The 19,070-nt window shown below is 41.3% G+C and overlaps 1 protein-coding gene across 1 annotated transcript in view; it reads right to left on the bottom strand.

Moving 5' to 3' along the window:
• Ttc29 (tetratricopeptide repeat domain 29) overlaps positions 1–19,070 on the bottom strand; it is a 184,827-nt gene that overhangs the window by 65,999 nt on the left and 99,758 nt on the right. Inside the window, exon 8 of the mRNA XM_028753402.1 lies at positions 4,196–4,319. Coding sequence (XP_028609235.1) covers positions 4,196–4,319 — 124 coding nt within the window. The remainder of the gene's footprint in view (positions 1–4,195; positions 4,320–19,070) is intronic.

Below are 19,070 nucleotides of genomic sequence, written 5' to 3'. Positions count from 1 at the left end.
CCCTCTTTTTCTCCTTCTCCTTCTCTCTTGGCATGTATGGTGTTTCTCTGTGACTATGGGCTCTCTCTCTGTCTCTTTCTCTGTGTGTGCATGATCTTGTGTGTGTGATATGTTTCTCTGTGACTGTGGGCTTACATGCACCATGGCATACATGTGGAGTTGAACAAGTTTTGAGGATCAGTTGTTTTCTCCCACCCGGGTTTGGAGGATTGAATTCAGGTCCTTGGTTTGTATAAAAGTGCTTTGGCCCATTATGCCATCTCATCGGCTCTTTACTGTTGCTAGTTTAACACAGAAAACTCTTTTAAACTCTTTTAACTGTGATTCTTTTTAGATCTTGTAAAGGATTGAGAAATCTCATAAGGGCAGATACTTGATTATGTCCCCTAAAACACTCTCATTTGGCCACTTTATATTAATTATATATTTTCAATTAACATTCCTCCAAAAATCACATGTAGAGAGTGGCATGGGAGGCCCACTCTCCCTGACCTTATATTAGAATGTTAAGATAAATATTAATGTTATTATTTATTGTTATTATTATATCCATTTTTTGAAACAGAGTTTGTCTGTGTAGCCCTGACTATCCTGAAACTCACTCTGTAAACCAGGCTGGCCTCAAGCTCACAGAGACCCACCTGCCTCTGCCTCTTGAGTACTGAGATTAAAAGCATGCACCACCATGATAAAGACTATTTTTAAGATAATGCACTAATTTAAATTGTGAATGCATGGCCATAATCACAGAATATGCCAATTATAGTAGCCTTTCAAATAACAGTTTTGCCTTGCAACTTCTGTCTTACAACATTATGTTTTGGAAGTTGTTGCCACCACCACCATTAAAACCTGTGGCAGGAGCAACATGGTGTCAAATAGGACTAGGCACAGGAGCTAGTCGATGTCCTAGTTCACTGTTTGTTGCTGTGATTAAACATCAGGACAAAAATTAACTTGGGGAGGAAAATATTCTTTCCCCCTGCAGCTTCCTGTCCATCATGAAGGGAAGCCAGGGCAGGAAGTCTAGGCAGGACCTGAGGCAGGGGCCATGGGACAACACTGCGTATTGGCTTGCTCCTCACATCCCACCCTGCCTTCTTATAGAACCCAGGACCATGTCGCAGAGGTGGCCCCACCCACACTGAACACACAGACTTGCTCACACGCTGGTCTGATGGAGGCAGCTTACAGGAAGACGGACCGTGGCAGCGACGTTTGATTTGTTTTAAGGATTCAGGACTAGTTTTCCAAGTGATTTAATATTGTGGGGAATTGAAAGAGAAGTGTGGGATTTGAGAAGCAAGAGAACGCTTTCTCAAGTGGTCTGATCTTAGACAGGGGAATAAACCAGTAACTGCACATGGGGTCTCACCTCCTTTGATATGTCACAAATGTCCAGAATCCTCCAAGTTTCATAAGGAGGATAAATTGATCAAAGTTACCTTGTAGTAGTTGATACTGTCTTTGAGTATAAAACTCTTCTTCAAGCATCAAACACCAGATAATAAATCACAGTTGTGAAATTAAAAACATTTGGCAATACTTGAGAAAATGAGAACATGAAGCTATTACCCCTGTTTGTCTCATTGTCCCTGTCTTTCTGACATGAGGGAAACAAGTGGACACTTGGCATTCCTGTCATATGGTATCTCAGTGTTCAAGGTGTGTGGTGGATGGTAAAGCCATAGCATTGTGTGCCCTGTGGTATTTCTGAAGAGCAATACTCTTAAAGAGTCTGTTGGTGTCAATTCAGCTATGTGGGGGGAGCAGTTCCCTCTTTGATGAGTCTTAGTATCCCTGCCTACCACCACTTTGTCCTGAAAAATAGACTAAAGCCCAATGTTGGAGTCAACAGAGAAGAAGTGGTCCATGTGGCAGAAGCATGAGATGAGGTAGGTCCTGGGGGATGGACATGGAGGGCAGACAGAGGAAAAGCAAAGTGGGAGACAGAGGGAGCAGAGCCAGACAAAGATGACAGTCCCTGAAGGAGGAGGCAGGACAGCAGGGGAGAGGTGAGGGGGATGGGAACCAAAAGGACAGGAGGCCTTGAGAGCTCCTTCCACAAGATCTCCACAGCGGTGTCTGGGCAGTGAAAGAAATGGCATTATGGTCAGCATACTGTCTACTTCTGGGGTCTTAGTGCTATGAAAAGCCCATTCTGAATCCCCCTTTATAAATGCTTCTGGGATAGTGGCTTCTTCTCCTGGGCAAGGCAGAAGAACTAGAGGAGCAACCGGGAGCTGAGAGAAACAAGAGGACATAACCACTCACAGGAATTATTCCCAAAACAGAAAAAAAAAATGACTGTCATTCATTTGTCTGAATTTCAAATTCATTTTCCTAAAACACATTACAGTGGTTAAAAGTGTGGGTTGGAATGTTACAAAGTGAATTTGGGGGGCCTGAAGTGAGTTGCACTCTTGAGGGGTCTGGGACAGTGAACCAGTATGACTGGGAGTGTTGTCATAGCAACACTCACTCACTCCTCCTGATAAACTCCTATGTTCCAACCTGCTGTCCTCACTAACTCAATTTCCCTTTCCCTCAGAATTTACATTGTGTGCAGTGTATGCTTGTGTTTGCATGGATTGTGCACGTGCACATGTATGTGTATGAACATATGTCCGGAGGCCAGAGGTCAACGGCTAGGGGGAAGAGCACACTTGACCACTTTCAACATTACTGTTTTGAGGCTGGGTCTCTCTCACTGACCCTGGGGCTCACTGACTTCACTAGGATGGCTGGTTAATGAGCTCCAGTGGCCTGTCTGTCCTGTCCTCCCATTACTGGGGTTATAGTCATGTGCAACCTACTTTTTTTGAACATGGTGCTGGGGATCTGAAATCAGGTCACTATGCTTGCAAAACAGACACTTTAATGTCTTAGCCAGCTCCTTCCTTTTCTTTCTTTCTTTCTTTCTTTCTTTCTTTCTTTCTTTCTTTCTTTCACTTTTTCTTTTCTTTATTGTATGTGCGCACACATGTGTGTGTGTGTGTGTGTGTGTGTGTGTATGTGTGTGACTATGTGAGTTTATGTGTATAACCTGTGTTCAGGTGCCTGCAAAGGTCAGAAGATGGTGTCAGATCCCATAGAGCTGGAGTTGTATGTACCTGTGAGCTGCCTGGTACGTGTGCTGGGAATCAGGCCTCTTCTGCAAGAGCAGCAAGGACTCTTAACCTTTGAGCTATCTTTCGAGACCCCTAGTGCTGATTTTTTTTAAAATTAACATTTTAGTTGCTATAAAAATGATAGCTTTCATCACACACACACACACACACACACACACACACACACACACACCATTGTACCTTGTCACGTTTACTGCCCTCCACTATCCCCCAACCCCCATGAGATGAAAAAAAAAAAACACCTTGCAAGATGAAAAAAAATCAAAGCACCTAGAAGTGTAAATAACTTGTCCCAGGTCCCAGATCTTATGAGTGAGGGAGCTGGGTTTGTCACCCAAGCGGTGGGATACCACAGTGGTGCTTTTAATCACCGAGCACTCAGATTAACACAGAGTGCATGAACACAGTTGGAGAATATAATTACCCTAAAAAATGATGGATCTGACTCATGATCAAAATAGCAATTATACCAGAGGAACTGGCTTCTTCCATACGGTTTCTAAAGGAGACCCTGGGCAACTGAAGATAATAAAACTGATATTACAACTGGTGCATTTACTAATCACGGTTCCTGGGATGCTGTAACCCCCCCCCCAGTCTAAATTCCCTTTGTAATCATTCTAAGGATTTTCCTTTCTTCTCCTGTTGAAGCTTATTAAGGAACATCCCAATTGGCTTAAAAAAATTAAGAATTTGGACAAAGAGAGGAGTGTCAGAGCAAGCAGACAAGAGCCACCAGTCTTTACAAAGTGCCTTTGACTTTTTTCAGTTTTCTTCACAGTCAGTTACTTGGAGTACTGAATGGCAGTGGTCACTGCTGGTGCCACCTGTACCCCAGACACCTCTGAACACCAGATGAGGAGGAAAGAGCTCTTTCTAGTTCCACTTCTTGCCTTGGGTCTGTGCTGCACCCTGCAATCTCAGCCATTTTCCATACTGACTTGTGGGATGACGGGTATAAACTGGGTGCAGACTTCAGCCTCTGCAAGCTTTTCCACACACAAAGGACACAGCACTCACCTCTGCAAGCTTTCCCACACACTAAGGACACAGCAGTCACTCACCTTTTCATTGTAGATATCACCGAGCATTGTGCACGCTCGAATCACATCAAGGCTTTGGAAGTTGTTTCTTGCAATTATCACAAACTTCTCCAGGTACTTAATTGCTTCTGCTGTTTCCCCTTGGCTAGAATAAAGCAGGGAACTGTTAGTGTACCCTCATCATTGTTGTAAAAGGAAGACATTTTGTATCTTCATTGTAAAGAATGCGGGGTGTTGGTCAGGATGGTTAGACTTAAACTACACACATTTCTTTAGACTCTGCTTATCTCTGTCGGAGAATGCAATGAGTTAAAACCCAAAACGTTTTAAGTTAATTATTTGAATTCTATTCAAGTACACCAATTCTTCCTCATCCTCTCCCCCACTCCGACTTCTCTCAGGTCCCCTCTAATCCCTTTGAAAATTCATATTCTCTTCCTCTTTAGTTATTATCATTTCATGTACACACATACATGCACACACATGGACACACTTGAGTGCACACACACACACACACACAGACACACACACCCCACACCCATGCATACATAACCTGCTGTGCTGGTTTAATGTTGCTCATATGTAGTTTTTTTTTTTTTAGAGTTGGCCACTTGGGATTGGATAACCTATCTAGGGGCTTGTTCCTGGAGAAGGCTGATTCTCCCTCTTTCAGCAGCCTGCAGCTCTTTATTTAGGGTGGGGCCTTGGGAGATTTCACACATCCATGTCAGTATGTCAGCTGGTCCTGTTGAAAGTCCTTCAGGTCTTTTATAAGTGGCCATATTGTTGAGATTACACAGGTGCAGCTTCCTTGTCATATATTGAAGACACAACCTTATGTTAGATATCATGGTTTTTGGCTCTCACAGACCAGAGGTCTTTCCAACCTTTCTTCTGTGATGCTCCCTGAGCCTTAGGTGCAAATACGTTGAAAACTCAGACTTGTAAAGCCTCAGGGATGGTTGGTTTGAATGTGAACTGGTGCCACCACTTTAGAAAACAAATAGGCAGTTCCTCAAAAGCTGTAGCACAGAGTTAACACATGGTCCAGTAATCTGGCTGCAAGATATGCAACCAAGAGAAACAGTGTTGTGTCCACATAAAAATCCACACATTGACGTCACAGCAGTGTTTTGAATAATATACACTGAGTGAATACTACTGAAAAGTTCATCAATTACATGATGACTCAGGATGTGGTATGTCTATACAGCGGAATATCACTTTGCCATAAAAATGAAGCATCTATACATAATAAACCAAGAAAAACTTGAAAATACTTGGTGGAAAGAGGAACAAGCCCCTAGATAGGTTATCCAATCCCAAGTGGCCAACTCTAAATAAAACTACATATGAGCAACATTAAACACTAAAGACACTAAAGACTACATATTGTGTATTCATTTTATACAGTGTGAAGAATGGAAAAACCAACAAAGACAGAAAGTAGTCTAGTGGCTGCCAGAATCTAAAGGAGGGAGAAGAAGGATACCCCATACAGGATTTCTGTAAAGAATAATGGAGAGTTCCTGAAACAGAAGGTAGTCATAGCTGCCCAATTCTGTGCATGTATTACAACCACCAAGTTGTGGGATTTAAAAAGGAGAATTAGGATCTGCGCCTGGAGCTGACCCTGTGCCCGGAGCTGACCCTGTGCCATGGCTCTTCATACCCAAATCCAACAGGGAGAGAGCTGGTCTCCCAGGGGTGCTGACACACCTGTGAGCACAGGTAAGACCACCACTTTATCTCTGAGGGACCTGCCTGGAGACCTCAGGACACAGGAACCAGGGAGCAACCTGCGACAGGATCATTCTAGTTTCCGTGTGCACCCCGGAGCTGATCCTGTGCCACAGCTCTCCATACTCAATTTCCTCCCATAGAGAACTGGTCTCCCAGGAGTGCTGGCACACAGGCTTACAGGGGGAACAAGCCGCAGTCAGAGATAGCAAGATTAGCTAACACCAGAGATAACCAGATGGTGAAAGGCAAGGGTGGGAACATAAGCAACAGAAACCAAGGCTACTTGGCATCATCAGAACCCAGTTCTCGTACCACAGCAAGCCCTGGATACCCCAACATACCAGAAAAGTAAGATTTTGATTTAAAAATTACACATCATGAGGATGAAAGAGGATTTAAGAAGGACATAAATAATTTCCTTAAAGAAACAAAGGAGCACAGGTAAAGAGGTGGAAGCCCTTAAAGAGAAAACACAAAAATTCCTTAAAGAATTACAGGAAAACACAACCAAACAGGTGAAGGAATTGAACAAAATCATCCAGGATCTAAAAATGGAAATAGAACTAATAAAGAAATCACTAAGGGAGACAACCCTGGAGATAGAAAACCTAGGAAAGAGATCAGGAGTCATAGATGCAAGCATCACCAACAGAATACAAGAGATAGAAGAGAGAATCTCAGGTGCAGAAGATACGGTGGAAAATATTAACACAACAGTCAAAGAAAATGCAAAATGCAAAAAGCTCCTAATCCAAAACATCCAGGAAATCCAGAACACAATGAGAAGACCAAACCTAAGGATAGTAGGTATAGATGAGAATGAAGAGTCCCAACTTAAAGGGCCAGTAAATATCTTTAACAAAATTATAGAGGAAAACTTTCCTAATCTAAAGAAAAAGAGGCCCATGAACATACAAGAAGCCTACAGAACACCAAATAGACTAGACCAGAAAAGAAATTCCTCCCATCACATAATAATCAAAACATCAAATGAACAAAACAAAGAATATTAAAAGCAGTAAGGGAAAAAGGTCAAGTAACATATAATGCCAGATCTATCAACATTACACCAGACTTCTCACCAGAGACTATAAAAGCCAGAAGATCCTGGGCAGATGTCATACAGACCCTCAGAGAACACAAATACCAGCCTAGGCTACTATATCCAGCAAAACTCTCAATTACCATAGTTGGAGAAACCAAGATATTCCATGACAAAACCAAATTTAAACAACATCTTTCCATAAATCCAGCCCTATAAAGGATAATAGATGGAAAACTTCAACACAAGGAGGGAAACTACACTCTAGAAAAAGCAAAAAAGTAATCTTTTTTCAATAAGCCCAAAAGAAGATAGACACACAAACATAATTCTATCTCTAACAAAAACAATAACAGGAAGCAACAATCACTTTTCCTTAATATCTCTTAACATCAATGGACTCAATTCCCCAATAAAAAGACATAGACTAACAGACTGGATATGGAAATAGGACTCAGCATTTTGCTGCATACAGGAAACACCCTCAGTAACGAAGACCTCAGAGTAAAAGGCTGGAAAACAATTTTCCAAGCAAATGGTCCTAAGAAAGAAGCGTGAGTAGCCGTTCTAATATCAAATAAAATTGACTTTCAACTAAAAGTTATCAAAAAAGATAAGGAAGGACACTTCATACTCATCAAAGGAAAAATCTAGCAAGAATAACTCTCAATTCTGAACATCTATGCTCCAAATGCAAGGCACCCACATTCATAAAAGAAACTGTACTAAAGCTCAAAACACACATTGCACCTCACACAATAATAGTGGGAGACTTCAACGCCCCACTCTCATCAATGGACAGATCATGGAAACAGAAACTAAACAGAGACACAGTGAAACTAACAGAAGTTTTGAACCAAATGGATTTAACAGATATCTATAGAACATTTCATCCTAAAACAAAAGAATATACCTTCTTCTCAGCACCTCATGGTACCTTCTCCAAAACTGACCATATAATTGGTCACAAAACAGGCCTCTACAGATACAAGAAGATTGATATAATCCCATGCATCCTATCTGATCACCACGAACTAAGGCTGATCTTCAATAACAGCAAAAACAATGGAAAGCTCACATACACATGGAAGCTGAAAAATGCTTTACTCAATGATAACTTGGTCAAGGAAGAAATAAAGAAAGAAATTAAAGACCTTTTAGAATTTAATGAAAAAGAAGGCGCAACATACCCAAACTTATGGGACACAATGAAAGCAAGCTAAGAGGAAAACTCATAGCTCTGAGTGCCTCCAAAAAGAAGCTGGAGAGAACATACACTAGCAACTTGACAGCACACTTGAAAGCTCTAGAACATAAAGAAGCAAATGCACCCAAGAGGAGTAGATGGCAGGAAATAATCAAACTCAGGGCTGAAATCAACCAAGTAGAAACAGAAAGAACTATACAAAGAATCAACAAAACCAGGGGCTGGTTCTTTGAGAAAATCAACAAGATCAATAAACCCTTAGCCAGACTAACCAGTGGACACAGAGACAGTATCCAAATTAACAAAATCAGAAACGAAAAGGAAAATATAAAAACAGAAACTGAGGAAATTAAAAAAAAAACATTAGTTTCTACTACAAAAGCATATACTCAACAAAACTGGAAAATCTGGATGAAATGGACAATTTTTTAGTCAGATTCCAGGATCAGATAAATCATCCAAACAGTCCTATAATCCCTAAAGAAATAGAAGCAGTCATTGAAAGTCTCCCAACCCCCCCCCCAAAAAAAATGCCCAGGACCAGAATTCTAGTGCAGAATTCTATCAGACCTTCAAAGAAGACCTAATACCAATACTCTTCAAACTATTTCACAAAATAGAAACAGAAGGAACACTACCCAATTTGTTCTATGAAGCCACAGTTACACTGATACCAAAATGACACAAAGACCCAACAAAGAATGAGAACTTCAGACCAATTTCCCTTATGAATATCAATGCAAAAAATACTCAATAAAATTCTCGCAAACTGAATCCAAGAACACATCAAAACGATCGGTCACCATGGTCAAGTGGCTTCATCCCAGGAATGCAGGGATGGTTCAATATACAGAAATCCATTAACAAACTCAAAGAAAAAGACTCACATGATCATTTCATTATATGCCGAAAAAGCACTTGACAAAATTCAACATCCCTTCATGGTAAAAGTCTTGGAAAGATCAGGAATTCAAGGCCTATACCTTAACATAGTAAAAGCAATATACAGCACACCAGTAGCCAACATCAACTAAATGGAGGGAAACCTCAAGCAATCACACTACATTCAGGGACTAGACAAGACTGCCCACTCTTTCCCTATCTATTCAATATCATACTTGAAGTTCTAGTTAGATCAATTAGACAACAAAAGAAGGTCAAGGGGATACAAATTAGAAAGGAAGAAGTCAAAGTATCACTATTTGCAAATAATATGATAGTATACTTAAGTGACCCAAAAATTCCACAAGAGAACTCCTACAGCTGATAAACAACTTCAGTAAAGTTGGCTGGATATAAAATTAGCTCAAACAAATCAGTAGCCTTCCTATATTCAAAGGATAAATGGGCTGAGAAAGAAATTAGGGAAATGACACCCTTCACTATAATTGCAAACAATATAAAATATCTTGGTGTGACTCTAACCAAACAAGTGAAAGATCTATATGACAAGAACTTCAAGTCTCAGAAGAAAGAAATAGAAGAAGATCTCAGAAGATGGAAAGATCTCCCATGCTCATGGATTGACAGGATTAATATAGTAAAAATGGCCATCTTGCCAAAAGCCATCTACAGATTCAATGTAATCTCCATCAAAATTCCAACTCAATTCTTCATAGAGTTAGAAAGATCAATTCTCAAATTCATTTGGAATAACATAAAACCCAGGATAGCAAAAACTATTCTCAACAATAAAAGAACACTTGGGGGAATCACCATCCCTGACCTCAAGCTGTACTACAGAGCAATAGTGATAAAAACTGCATGGTATTGTTACAGTGACAGGCAGGTAGATCAATGGAATAGAATTGAAGACCCAGAAATGATCCCACACACCTATGGTCACTTGATCTTTGACAAAGGAGCTAAAAGCATCCAGTGGAAAAAAGACAGTATTTTCAACAAATGGTGTTGGTTCAACTGGTGGTCAACATGTAGACAAATGCAAATTGATCCAGTCTTATCTCCTTGTACAAAGCTCAAGTCCAAGAGGATCAAGGACCTCCACAGAAAACAAGATACAGCTGGGCAGTGGTGGTGCATGCCTTTAGTCCCAGCACTTGGAAGGCAGAGGCAGGTGGATTTCTGAGTTCTCGGCCAGTCTGGTCTAGAGAGTGAGTTCCAGGATAGCCAGGGCTACACAGTCTCGAAAAAAAAGAAAGAAAGAAAGAAAGAAAGAAAGAAAGAAAGAAAGAAAGAAGGAAGGAAGGAAGGAAGGAAGGAAGGAAGAAAGAGAGAAAGAAAGAAAAAAGAAAAAATCCAAGATACACTGAATCTAATAGAAGAGAAACTGGGGGAAAGCCTTGAATACATGGGCACAGGGGAAAATTTCCTGAACCAATGTGCTCTAAGATCAAGAACTGACATATCAGACCTCATAAAGCTGCAAAGCTTCTGTAGGCAAAGGACACTGTCAATAGGACAAAATGGCAACCAACAGATTGAAAAAGATCTTTACCAACTCAACATCTGATAGAGGGCTAATGTCCAATATATACAAAGAACTCAAGAAGTTAGACTCCAGAGAACCAAAGAATTCTCAACTGAGGAAACTCAAATGGCCAAAAAGCACCTAAAGAAATGTTCAACATCCTTAGTCATCAGGGAAATGCAAATCAAAACAACCCTGAGATTCCAGGTCACACCAATCAGAATGGCTAAGATCAAAAACACAGGTGCAGATGCTGGTGAGGATGTAGAGACAGAGGAACACTCCTCCATTGCTGGTGGGATTGCAAGGTGGTACAACCACTCCAGAAATCAGTCTGGCAGTTCCTCAGGGAATTGAACATAGTACTACCTGAGGACCCAGCTATACCACTCCTGGGCATATACCCAAAAGATGCTCCAACATGTAATAAGGACACATGTTCCACCATGTTCATAGCAGCCTTATTTATAATAGCCAGAAGCTGGAAAGAACTCAGATGTCCTTCAACAGAGGAATGGATATAGAAAATGTGGTACATTTACAAAATGGAATACTACTCAGCTATTTAAAACAATGACTTCATGAAATTTGCAGGCAAATGGATGGATCTAGAAAATATTATCCTGAGTGAGGTAACTCAGTCACAAAAGAATACACATGGTATGTATTCACTGATGTGTGGATATTAGGTGAAGAGGGTGAAATACTCATGATACAACTCATGGACCACATGAAACTTAAGAGGAAAGAAGACCAAAGAGTGGCTGCTTCAGTCCTACTTAGAAGGGGGAAAAAGGGAAATAGAGGGTGGGAGGGACTTGGGAGAAAGAGGAAGGGAAAAAGAGTGGAAGAATCAGGTATGGGAGGGATGGAGGGGATGTACAGAGGGACAGGAAATTGAACAGAGGTGTGTAGCAATGTGGGATGGGGAACTGGGGGTAGCAACCAGAAAGTCCCAGATGCCAGGAAAGCAAGAGCCTCTCAAGACCCCACAGGGGTGACATTAGCTGAAATACCTCACAATGGGGAGGGAGAAACTGTAGAGACCATAGCCAGAGGTTAGGTATGGGCCACCAGTTGAGGGATGGGGCCACCCACCCATCTCCAAAATTTTAATCCAGAATTGCTCCTGTCTAAAGGAAATACAGTTGCAAAGAGTGGAAAGAGTCTGAAGGAAAGGCCATCCAGAGACTGCCCCACCTGGGGATCCATGCCACCACATGCAGACACCAAACCCAGACACTATTCTGGATACCAAGATGTGCTTCTTGACAGGAGCCTGATAGAGCTGTCTCCTGAGAGACTCTGCCAGTGTCTGACCAATACAGATGGGGATGCTCAAAGCCAACCATTGGACTGAGCACAGGGACCCAAAATGGAGGAGTTAGGCAAAGAACTGAAGGAGCTGAAGGGGTCTTATCTGGCATCAATGAAAGGGGAGGCGCTTGGTCCTGTGGAGGCTCGATGCCCCAGTGTAGAGGAATGTTAGGGCGGTGAGGCGGGAGTGGGTGTGTGTGTGAGGGAGCATCCTCATAGAAGCAGGGTAAGTGGGGATGAGATAGGGGGTTTGCAGAGGGGAAACCAGGAAATGGGATAACATTTGAAATGTAAATAAATAAAATATCGAATTTTTAAAAAAGGAGAATTAGTATAGTTTTATGAACTGTCTTAATAAATCTTTTAAGAACTTGCTCTCTTTCTCTCTCACACACACACAACACACACAAAGTGAATACTTTGTGTCTTTCAGCAGCAACATTGCAGGTATCAGTAAAGTCGAACACATAAAGTGGTATTTATTCTAGCGAAATACTCAAGGAGACTCGCACCTTCCAGCCGAGTCCACAGCAAACGCTAGTCACCCAAATCCTTTTGGAGGCAGGCATGGCTGAAAGGTGGATAGAGGAAAGACAGAGTCCACAGGAGAGCTAAGTATCAAGGAAAAACGAGGGAACCTCAGTCATGGGGACATTTGGAGTTCCCGGACAAATTTCAGTCAGGGGACTTGATGAGATGGGAATGCAGTTCAACTGGTAGAGTGTGCCTGCACAGATCAAAGTTGTGGGTTTGATCTCCAGGCCCACACCAACCACGTGCTATCCTAGTAATGGGGAGGTAGAGATGGGGTGAGGAGACCAGAAGTCCAAGGTCATCTTTGTGAGTTACAGGGGGAGGGGCACCGGAAGTTCAAGGCCATCCTTGTGAGTTACAGGCCAGCTTGAGATACATGAAAGAGTGTCTCACAAGCAGCAAGCAAACTCTGAATTTTACAAGTCTAGCAGATGTCTTATAGCCCAAGGGTTTCTATGTCAGCTTGGTGGGGTGGATGTAAAACCATATGGGACTTGAACTATAACTGTCCCTATGAATGACACAAAGTAGCTAAAATCCTGCAGTGCCTTGATTTGACAGTCCTTGTAAGAGCAAGACTGGTATTGGAAGGGTAAATTTGCTCTTAAACGGCAATTAGAAGGAATTTAAGGTCCAATCTCCTGAGCATAATACTGACCAAGTATTCATAGAGATCATAAACTGTAATGCACACTGAGGGGCTGTCCTTGCATGTTGAACTGTAGATAACAGACTCTCAGTACACTTTCAACCACGGGCCATTGCCTCTTCCTCCACCCCCGGCTAACCTGGCACACACAGGCCAGGGGGTTGTACTGTGACTCCTGACCATCTCTGGTCTCTCTGTGTTGGTCCTTTGCTTCTAATCTCACCCTGACACTGAGCCCAGGCAGGGTCCCCCCCCCCCCGCCCTGTCCATGTAGTGTCTTGCTTTCCTTTACAATGTATGGCTATCTTGGGCGCATCTTAAACACCACATGGTGTGTGACCTGTTCTGCAACAGTGTTTGGCAAATCTCTGTCCCTGGTTTGCCTCCGCATTTCAGATCTGCCTTTCCTGTTCCCAGTTGCTCTCAGCACACACAGCTCCCTCCAGGTGGTCAGTCTCAGGGACAGCACCTGCTGAGAAGGCAGATGATGCTTATGGGAATTTTGTCATAACATAGTGGGAAAAATGTTTATTAAATAAATTAGTGACTTTTGCCCCACAGTAGCATTATATGTAGGGATTTTTCCTTCCTTCTTTTCTATTTTTCTTCCTTTTTATCCTTTACTTTAAAAATTCTCTCTCTCTCTCAAAAAAGCTATTTTCTAAGTACTGTTCCATTTTTTCTCTCTCTAAAATGACTACATATACCTCCAAATCTGTGAGCACGTGCTGCTCCTGGGGTGAGTCTAAACAATATGAAACAAGGACAACAGGGAGAGAAGCCTCGCTCTGGGCACCTGTCTGCAGCAGGCCGTAGAGGGAAAGGCTCTTGTCCTGTGTGAGCTCTCCAGCTCTGGATGGCAACATTTATTTTCCTCAGCCAGATTGCTCCTAAAGCAGCTGGATGACGTTAAAATCACTGGGCAGACATTAGGAGGTGCCAGGCCACATGCATACTTGGTACATCCTCTTTGTATTCCTCTTTTGTTCTCCTAGATGAATAATTTTGACAATATTAAAGTTCTAGATCTAGAGAAAATTCCCACTTCTTCATTTTTAACATGATTATGAATAGCTCAGATGTGAAAGTTGTGTAAATGAGCGTTAGGTACGTGGCAGGGATCCAACAATGATGTAACAGGTGACCGTCCATGGCTCTGCTGGAGACTGTCTACCATGAGAGACAAACCCAGTGTAGATAAGCATCCACAATGAAAATCCCCACTACACAATAAACTAGTGAATGGATGTTAGTTAGCCCAACAGACGCATGAAACTCTGGGTATTAGATCTTATCAAACACATTCTTCCTTTCTTGTTGGTAAACCAATGCTCCACAGAGCAGAAATAAGATGGAATTTCACATTCCCCAAAGTTGTGATTCCTGCTTCTCTTGATTCCACATTCATCATTTTTCATACCAGAATCACAGATCATCTTCCAGACTGGGGAATAGGTCAATTTTCTAGAAAACATATGCTGTTTATGGAGCATATATTAAACTATAAAGAGAGGTTCACTATCTATTTTAACTCAAATATTTGTCTGTATGTGTATGTTTTCAGGGAAGATTGTTTGTTATTAGATAACCAACCAATCTGTGTGCTTTTCCCTGGGGAAGAATATTTCTTCAGACCTCAGCATTTCTTAGCCGCTTGTAGTTCTTTGTCTAGGGTTGCTAACACTACACAAACTGAGTAGGCTGTATTTAGGAATATATATCTACACATGTACGTGCACACACAGATATGTACCAACAAAGAGAAAGAGGCTATGGTATGAAGAGAACAGGGGGTGGGGGTGGGCAGTAAATGGGAGGGTTTAGAAAAAGGAAAGAGAAGGAGAAATGGTGTAATTATATTATCATTTCAAAAAGATTTTAAAAAGCATTTTAAAAGTTAACTGTCTACAAAAACTAAGATGAACTGGAAAAAGAAGAGTATAAAATATTGATAAACAAAATGAACATAAATAAAGCATACAAGCCAATAAAAATACTAATCAATAATAGTAAAATATTTCTAGGACTAAGAATATTTTAGCAAACTGATGTTAACTTTTCAAGCTCTTTTCTGTACTATAACATCACAATAAAGAAGGAAACATCTTTACACACCACTTTAAAACCGTAGGGAAACTCACTGTCGGTATATCCAAACTAGATCAGAAGGCTTACTCATATGCTTAATGTTCCTTAAAAGCTGGGCATGATTTTGGAGAGAAGTACAGGTTACATTAGGTTTGGCCTGTTGAGGACAGTTAAATCATATTGTTCTCAAGCAGCAGTACAAGAAGAAGTTTAGTGGGAAAAATACAAACCAGTATAAACACAATGATTACTGGGAATTTAGAACTTCTCTCCAGACGCCCGGGAGCAATGATTTCCCAAGTGCACACAATCATCCTGGACTTTGTTCTAAAGCAATGACAGAGAAGGTCCTCTCGCTATAAGTTTTATTTTCCACTCAGCGAGTGTACAGCCCATGTCAAGGCCACCATCCAGCTACTAGGACAGAAACAAAGGTGGAGTGGAAGCTTGCAGATGTGGGCATTAAGAGTAGACTCAGAAGCTCGCCTGTCCTTGGTGCAAGGTGGGAATCAATTTTTTTCTAGGGATTATTTATATAAGTTCAAAGACAAGGTTAAAATGTTAGACAAATATTAATTCCAGTTTTCCTATATGCAGTGCACAGGTGCAACTTCCACAGCAGATTATATGATATAATCATTAAATTCAGTCAAGCAGACCTCAGAGAGTTAAAAACATATATTCCAAGGACCTGGACTCCTCGGTCCAAAGAATGAGAATGGAACAGGGCAGAATATTTGTGTATCAAGGTGATTCCAGTTTCCAACTGGGAAAACAGGACCGTTAACACCCACGTCCCCTGACAACTGTCCAATTATGTATATCACACTTGGCCTAGTGTTTGCTGAAGAAGTAATCAATGAAGGATGTGGTTGACTGAGCATAGATTTTGGTTGAACCAATGCATGAAAACTTAATCATTTACTAGGAGAGGAGAAACCAAGTAGAGCAGAGATGAACGGCCACGGAGGGGTTTGCTGATTGTGCCACCAAGTTTGTGGGCCACAGATGAAAGTAATAAGGCAAATGGGATCCCAGGCAGGAGAAAATGTAAAATGCTATTCTTAATTCCATGAATTAATAGAAATGTTTCTGGTCGTCTTTTTTTTCCCTTGTCATTTTTAGCAAATTTCACATCGAAGCCTGGATGTTCCATTTTTGAGAATATATGAAAATTACTAGGGCGTGTCATTTCTTTCAAGCAAGGAAAAATTAATCTTTGGCTATTACAGAAAGGTAATTTTCACACTGGAAACTTTGTTGGAATTGATTTGAAGATCTCCACTATGGAAAGTTTTCCAGGAAATCATTTAAGCCAAGTGTGTGAGAAAATTTACGATGGGCATGAAATAAACCCAGAAACAGGGTAGCTGTGCCCAACGTGAATGCAGGTCTGCGGGATTCTTTCTTTTCTCCGTTCTCTTAGAGAGCTATCCTGATTCTGTTGAAGAGCTGTGACACTTCAACAAATGAACTGGTTGAGTGAATGAGAATATACAAGCATACACATTCCATAAGGAAAATTAAGGGTTCTCCTGTTTTGGGTACACTTGTACCTCCTCTTCCTAAAATAATAATGATAACAGTAACAAATAGTAATGTTTACTTGGTAATTTCTTATATCACATTTCCTTTATGAATCATGACTAACTTTTAGAGTAGTGTTACAAGACTCTTGGAGACTTGACTCTTCACTACTCTGGGAAGTAAGGAAGAAATGACGTTGTAAATGTTTAATTTCTTTCTACACTGCTTAAGCCCTTGTTCAGCATATATTATTCACATTAGTAGCAAAAGAGAGTTGTTCACTATTGGAGCTTTCCTTTATAAGCCTAGGTCTGCCTTCAGCAGAAAGGGTAACTTCATATCACCAAATCCTGTCCTGAGAGAATGTGGTGTTTTCCAACTGAAGGCTTAGTATAAATTCTTGTAACCATTTTAGAAGCTTCCAGCTTATACACCTTTCAGGCACATTCAGCTGATGGCCTCGGACACTCACTTAGCCTAGACATGGCTAGCCTCCTCCATCTCCTTTAAAGAGATAAAATACGTTTATAGAGATAGGTCTGCCATTAGCGAAACTGTTCCAATCACGCAGGTTAGGAAAGAAGAGATTTAAGGGAATGCTAAGCTTCACACACAGCCTGATTTATTTCTCAGCCACCTCCACCATAACTTCTTCTGTTTTGCCTGTGTCACTTCTTGTATGATGCTGCTGAGCACGGAAGGACAGTTGAGGACTGTGAACGGAGTCAACATGTATGTACCAGAACATGTGTGTGGACATGTTTATCAAAGGTAATACCAACCCTTCAAAGCAGCATTTTCCTGAAAATGACCACAAAACATGCAAAGGTTTTGACTTTAACAGACTGATTTAAAACAAAGGTTTCCAAATATCCAGGCTGCTGTTGTCCAGAATGTTTTGTTTGGACAACAAATGTTAAAAAGACATAATTGTCCTTGACCAGGACCATGCTCCCCTGAATGCTGCCATGAGCCAATGCTGCCAAATGGCAGTTGTCTTAAGATCATGGCCTGGGACATTTTCGCCTGTGACTTCAGGAGAAGCATGGCTGTGCCCTCCTGCATTCCACAGGACATTACAGAATTAAGGATGCTTGTCTGTGCACAGATCATGGAAAGCTTTACTCTACCTTAGTAGAGGGCAATTTCAATGAGTGGAATTAGTTTTATTTGGCATAAAATAATATGTGAATCTGTCTTTGTTTCTTTTATTTTCTGTCTCTTCCTCTCTCCTTCCTCCTTCTCTCTCCCCTCTCCTCCCTACCCGCTTCTGTGTGTATGTTTGTGTGTGTGTGTATGTTTGTGTGTGTGTGTGTGTTTGTGTGTGTGTGTGTGTGTGTGCGCGCTAGAGGACAATGTTAAGAGTCTTCCCTGAAGACTGCTCACTACACTTTTTTTTTTTTTTTTGAGACAGGGTCCTTATGGAACCTGGAGCTCATCAATTAGACTAGTTTCCCAACAAGCCCCAGGGATCTGCCTGTCTTGACAGTGTTGGAATTATAGTACATAGCACCATGCCTCGCCTTTATGTGGACACTGGAGGTCTGAGCACAGGTCTTTATGCACAACAAGTACTTTCTTAACTGGCCCATCCCCAGAGCTCTGTTTTCTGTGCTGCTGAGAATACAAAAACCAACCAACCAACCAAACAAACAAACACAGAAGGATTGCTTTCATTCCTAAGAAAAGCTTCCCACCTCATGGCCGGTCATGGACAGTTATAGCCTTTCTCACCTCAAACACATTTAATTATCTGTGTTTTCAAAGTTTTCAGATTATCAGGAGTTTACACTGATAATCTGTCCTCTCAGCTTTGACTGGACAGATGAGGAATTCAAATTCTAGATGTTTTAAAAATAAATACAAGAGCCACCAGTTACCAAAGGCCATCACAACATTTAACCTGTGACATAGCAAATGCTAAGAGAGGGTGTTTGAAGGAAAACATTCCCTCAAGGGTTTCATCTCTTTAGTTGTGTAGGGTGCAATGGCTATTTTGTTTTGTAAGAATTATTTTATAAGCATGTGAAGGAACACACTAATATCACTGTGCAAACCTAGGTCAGGCTTGTCATTACAAAGATAAGGAATCTAGTGATTTTTCTGGGGAACAGAGAGATAGCACAACAACTTGACTGCTGTTTCAGGGTTCAATTTTCAGTACCCACATGGTTGCTGACAGCCACATGTAACTCAACTCGCAGAGGCTCTTACAGTCTTCTATTCTGGCGTCTGTGAGCAACAAGCATTCATGCAATGCACAGATACACACACACACACACACACACACACACCAGGCATGCATATAATACACAGATACACACACACACAAGACATGCATGCAATGCATAAGTACAC

Source organism: Grammomys surdaster, unplaced genomic scaffold (assembly GCF_004785775.1).
Source record: "Grammomys surdaster isolate TR1022 unplaced genomic scaffold, NIH_TR_1.0 125947, whole genome shotgun sequence".
Lineage (NCBI taxonomy): Eukaryota > Metazoa > Chordata > Mammalia > Rodentia > Muridae > Grammomys > Grammomys surdaster.
This window is presented reverse-complemented; position numbering and strand designations above follow the sequence as displayed.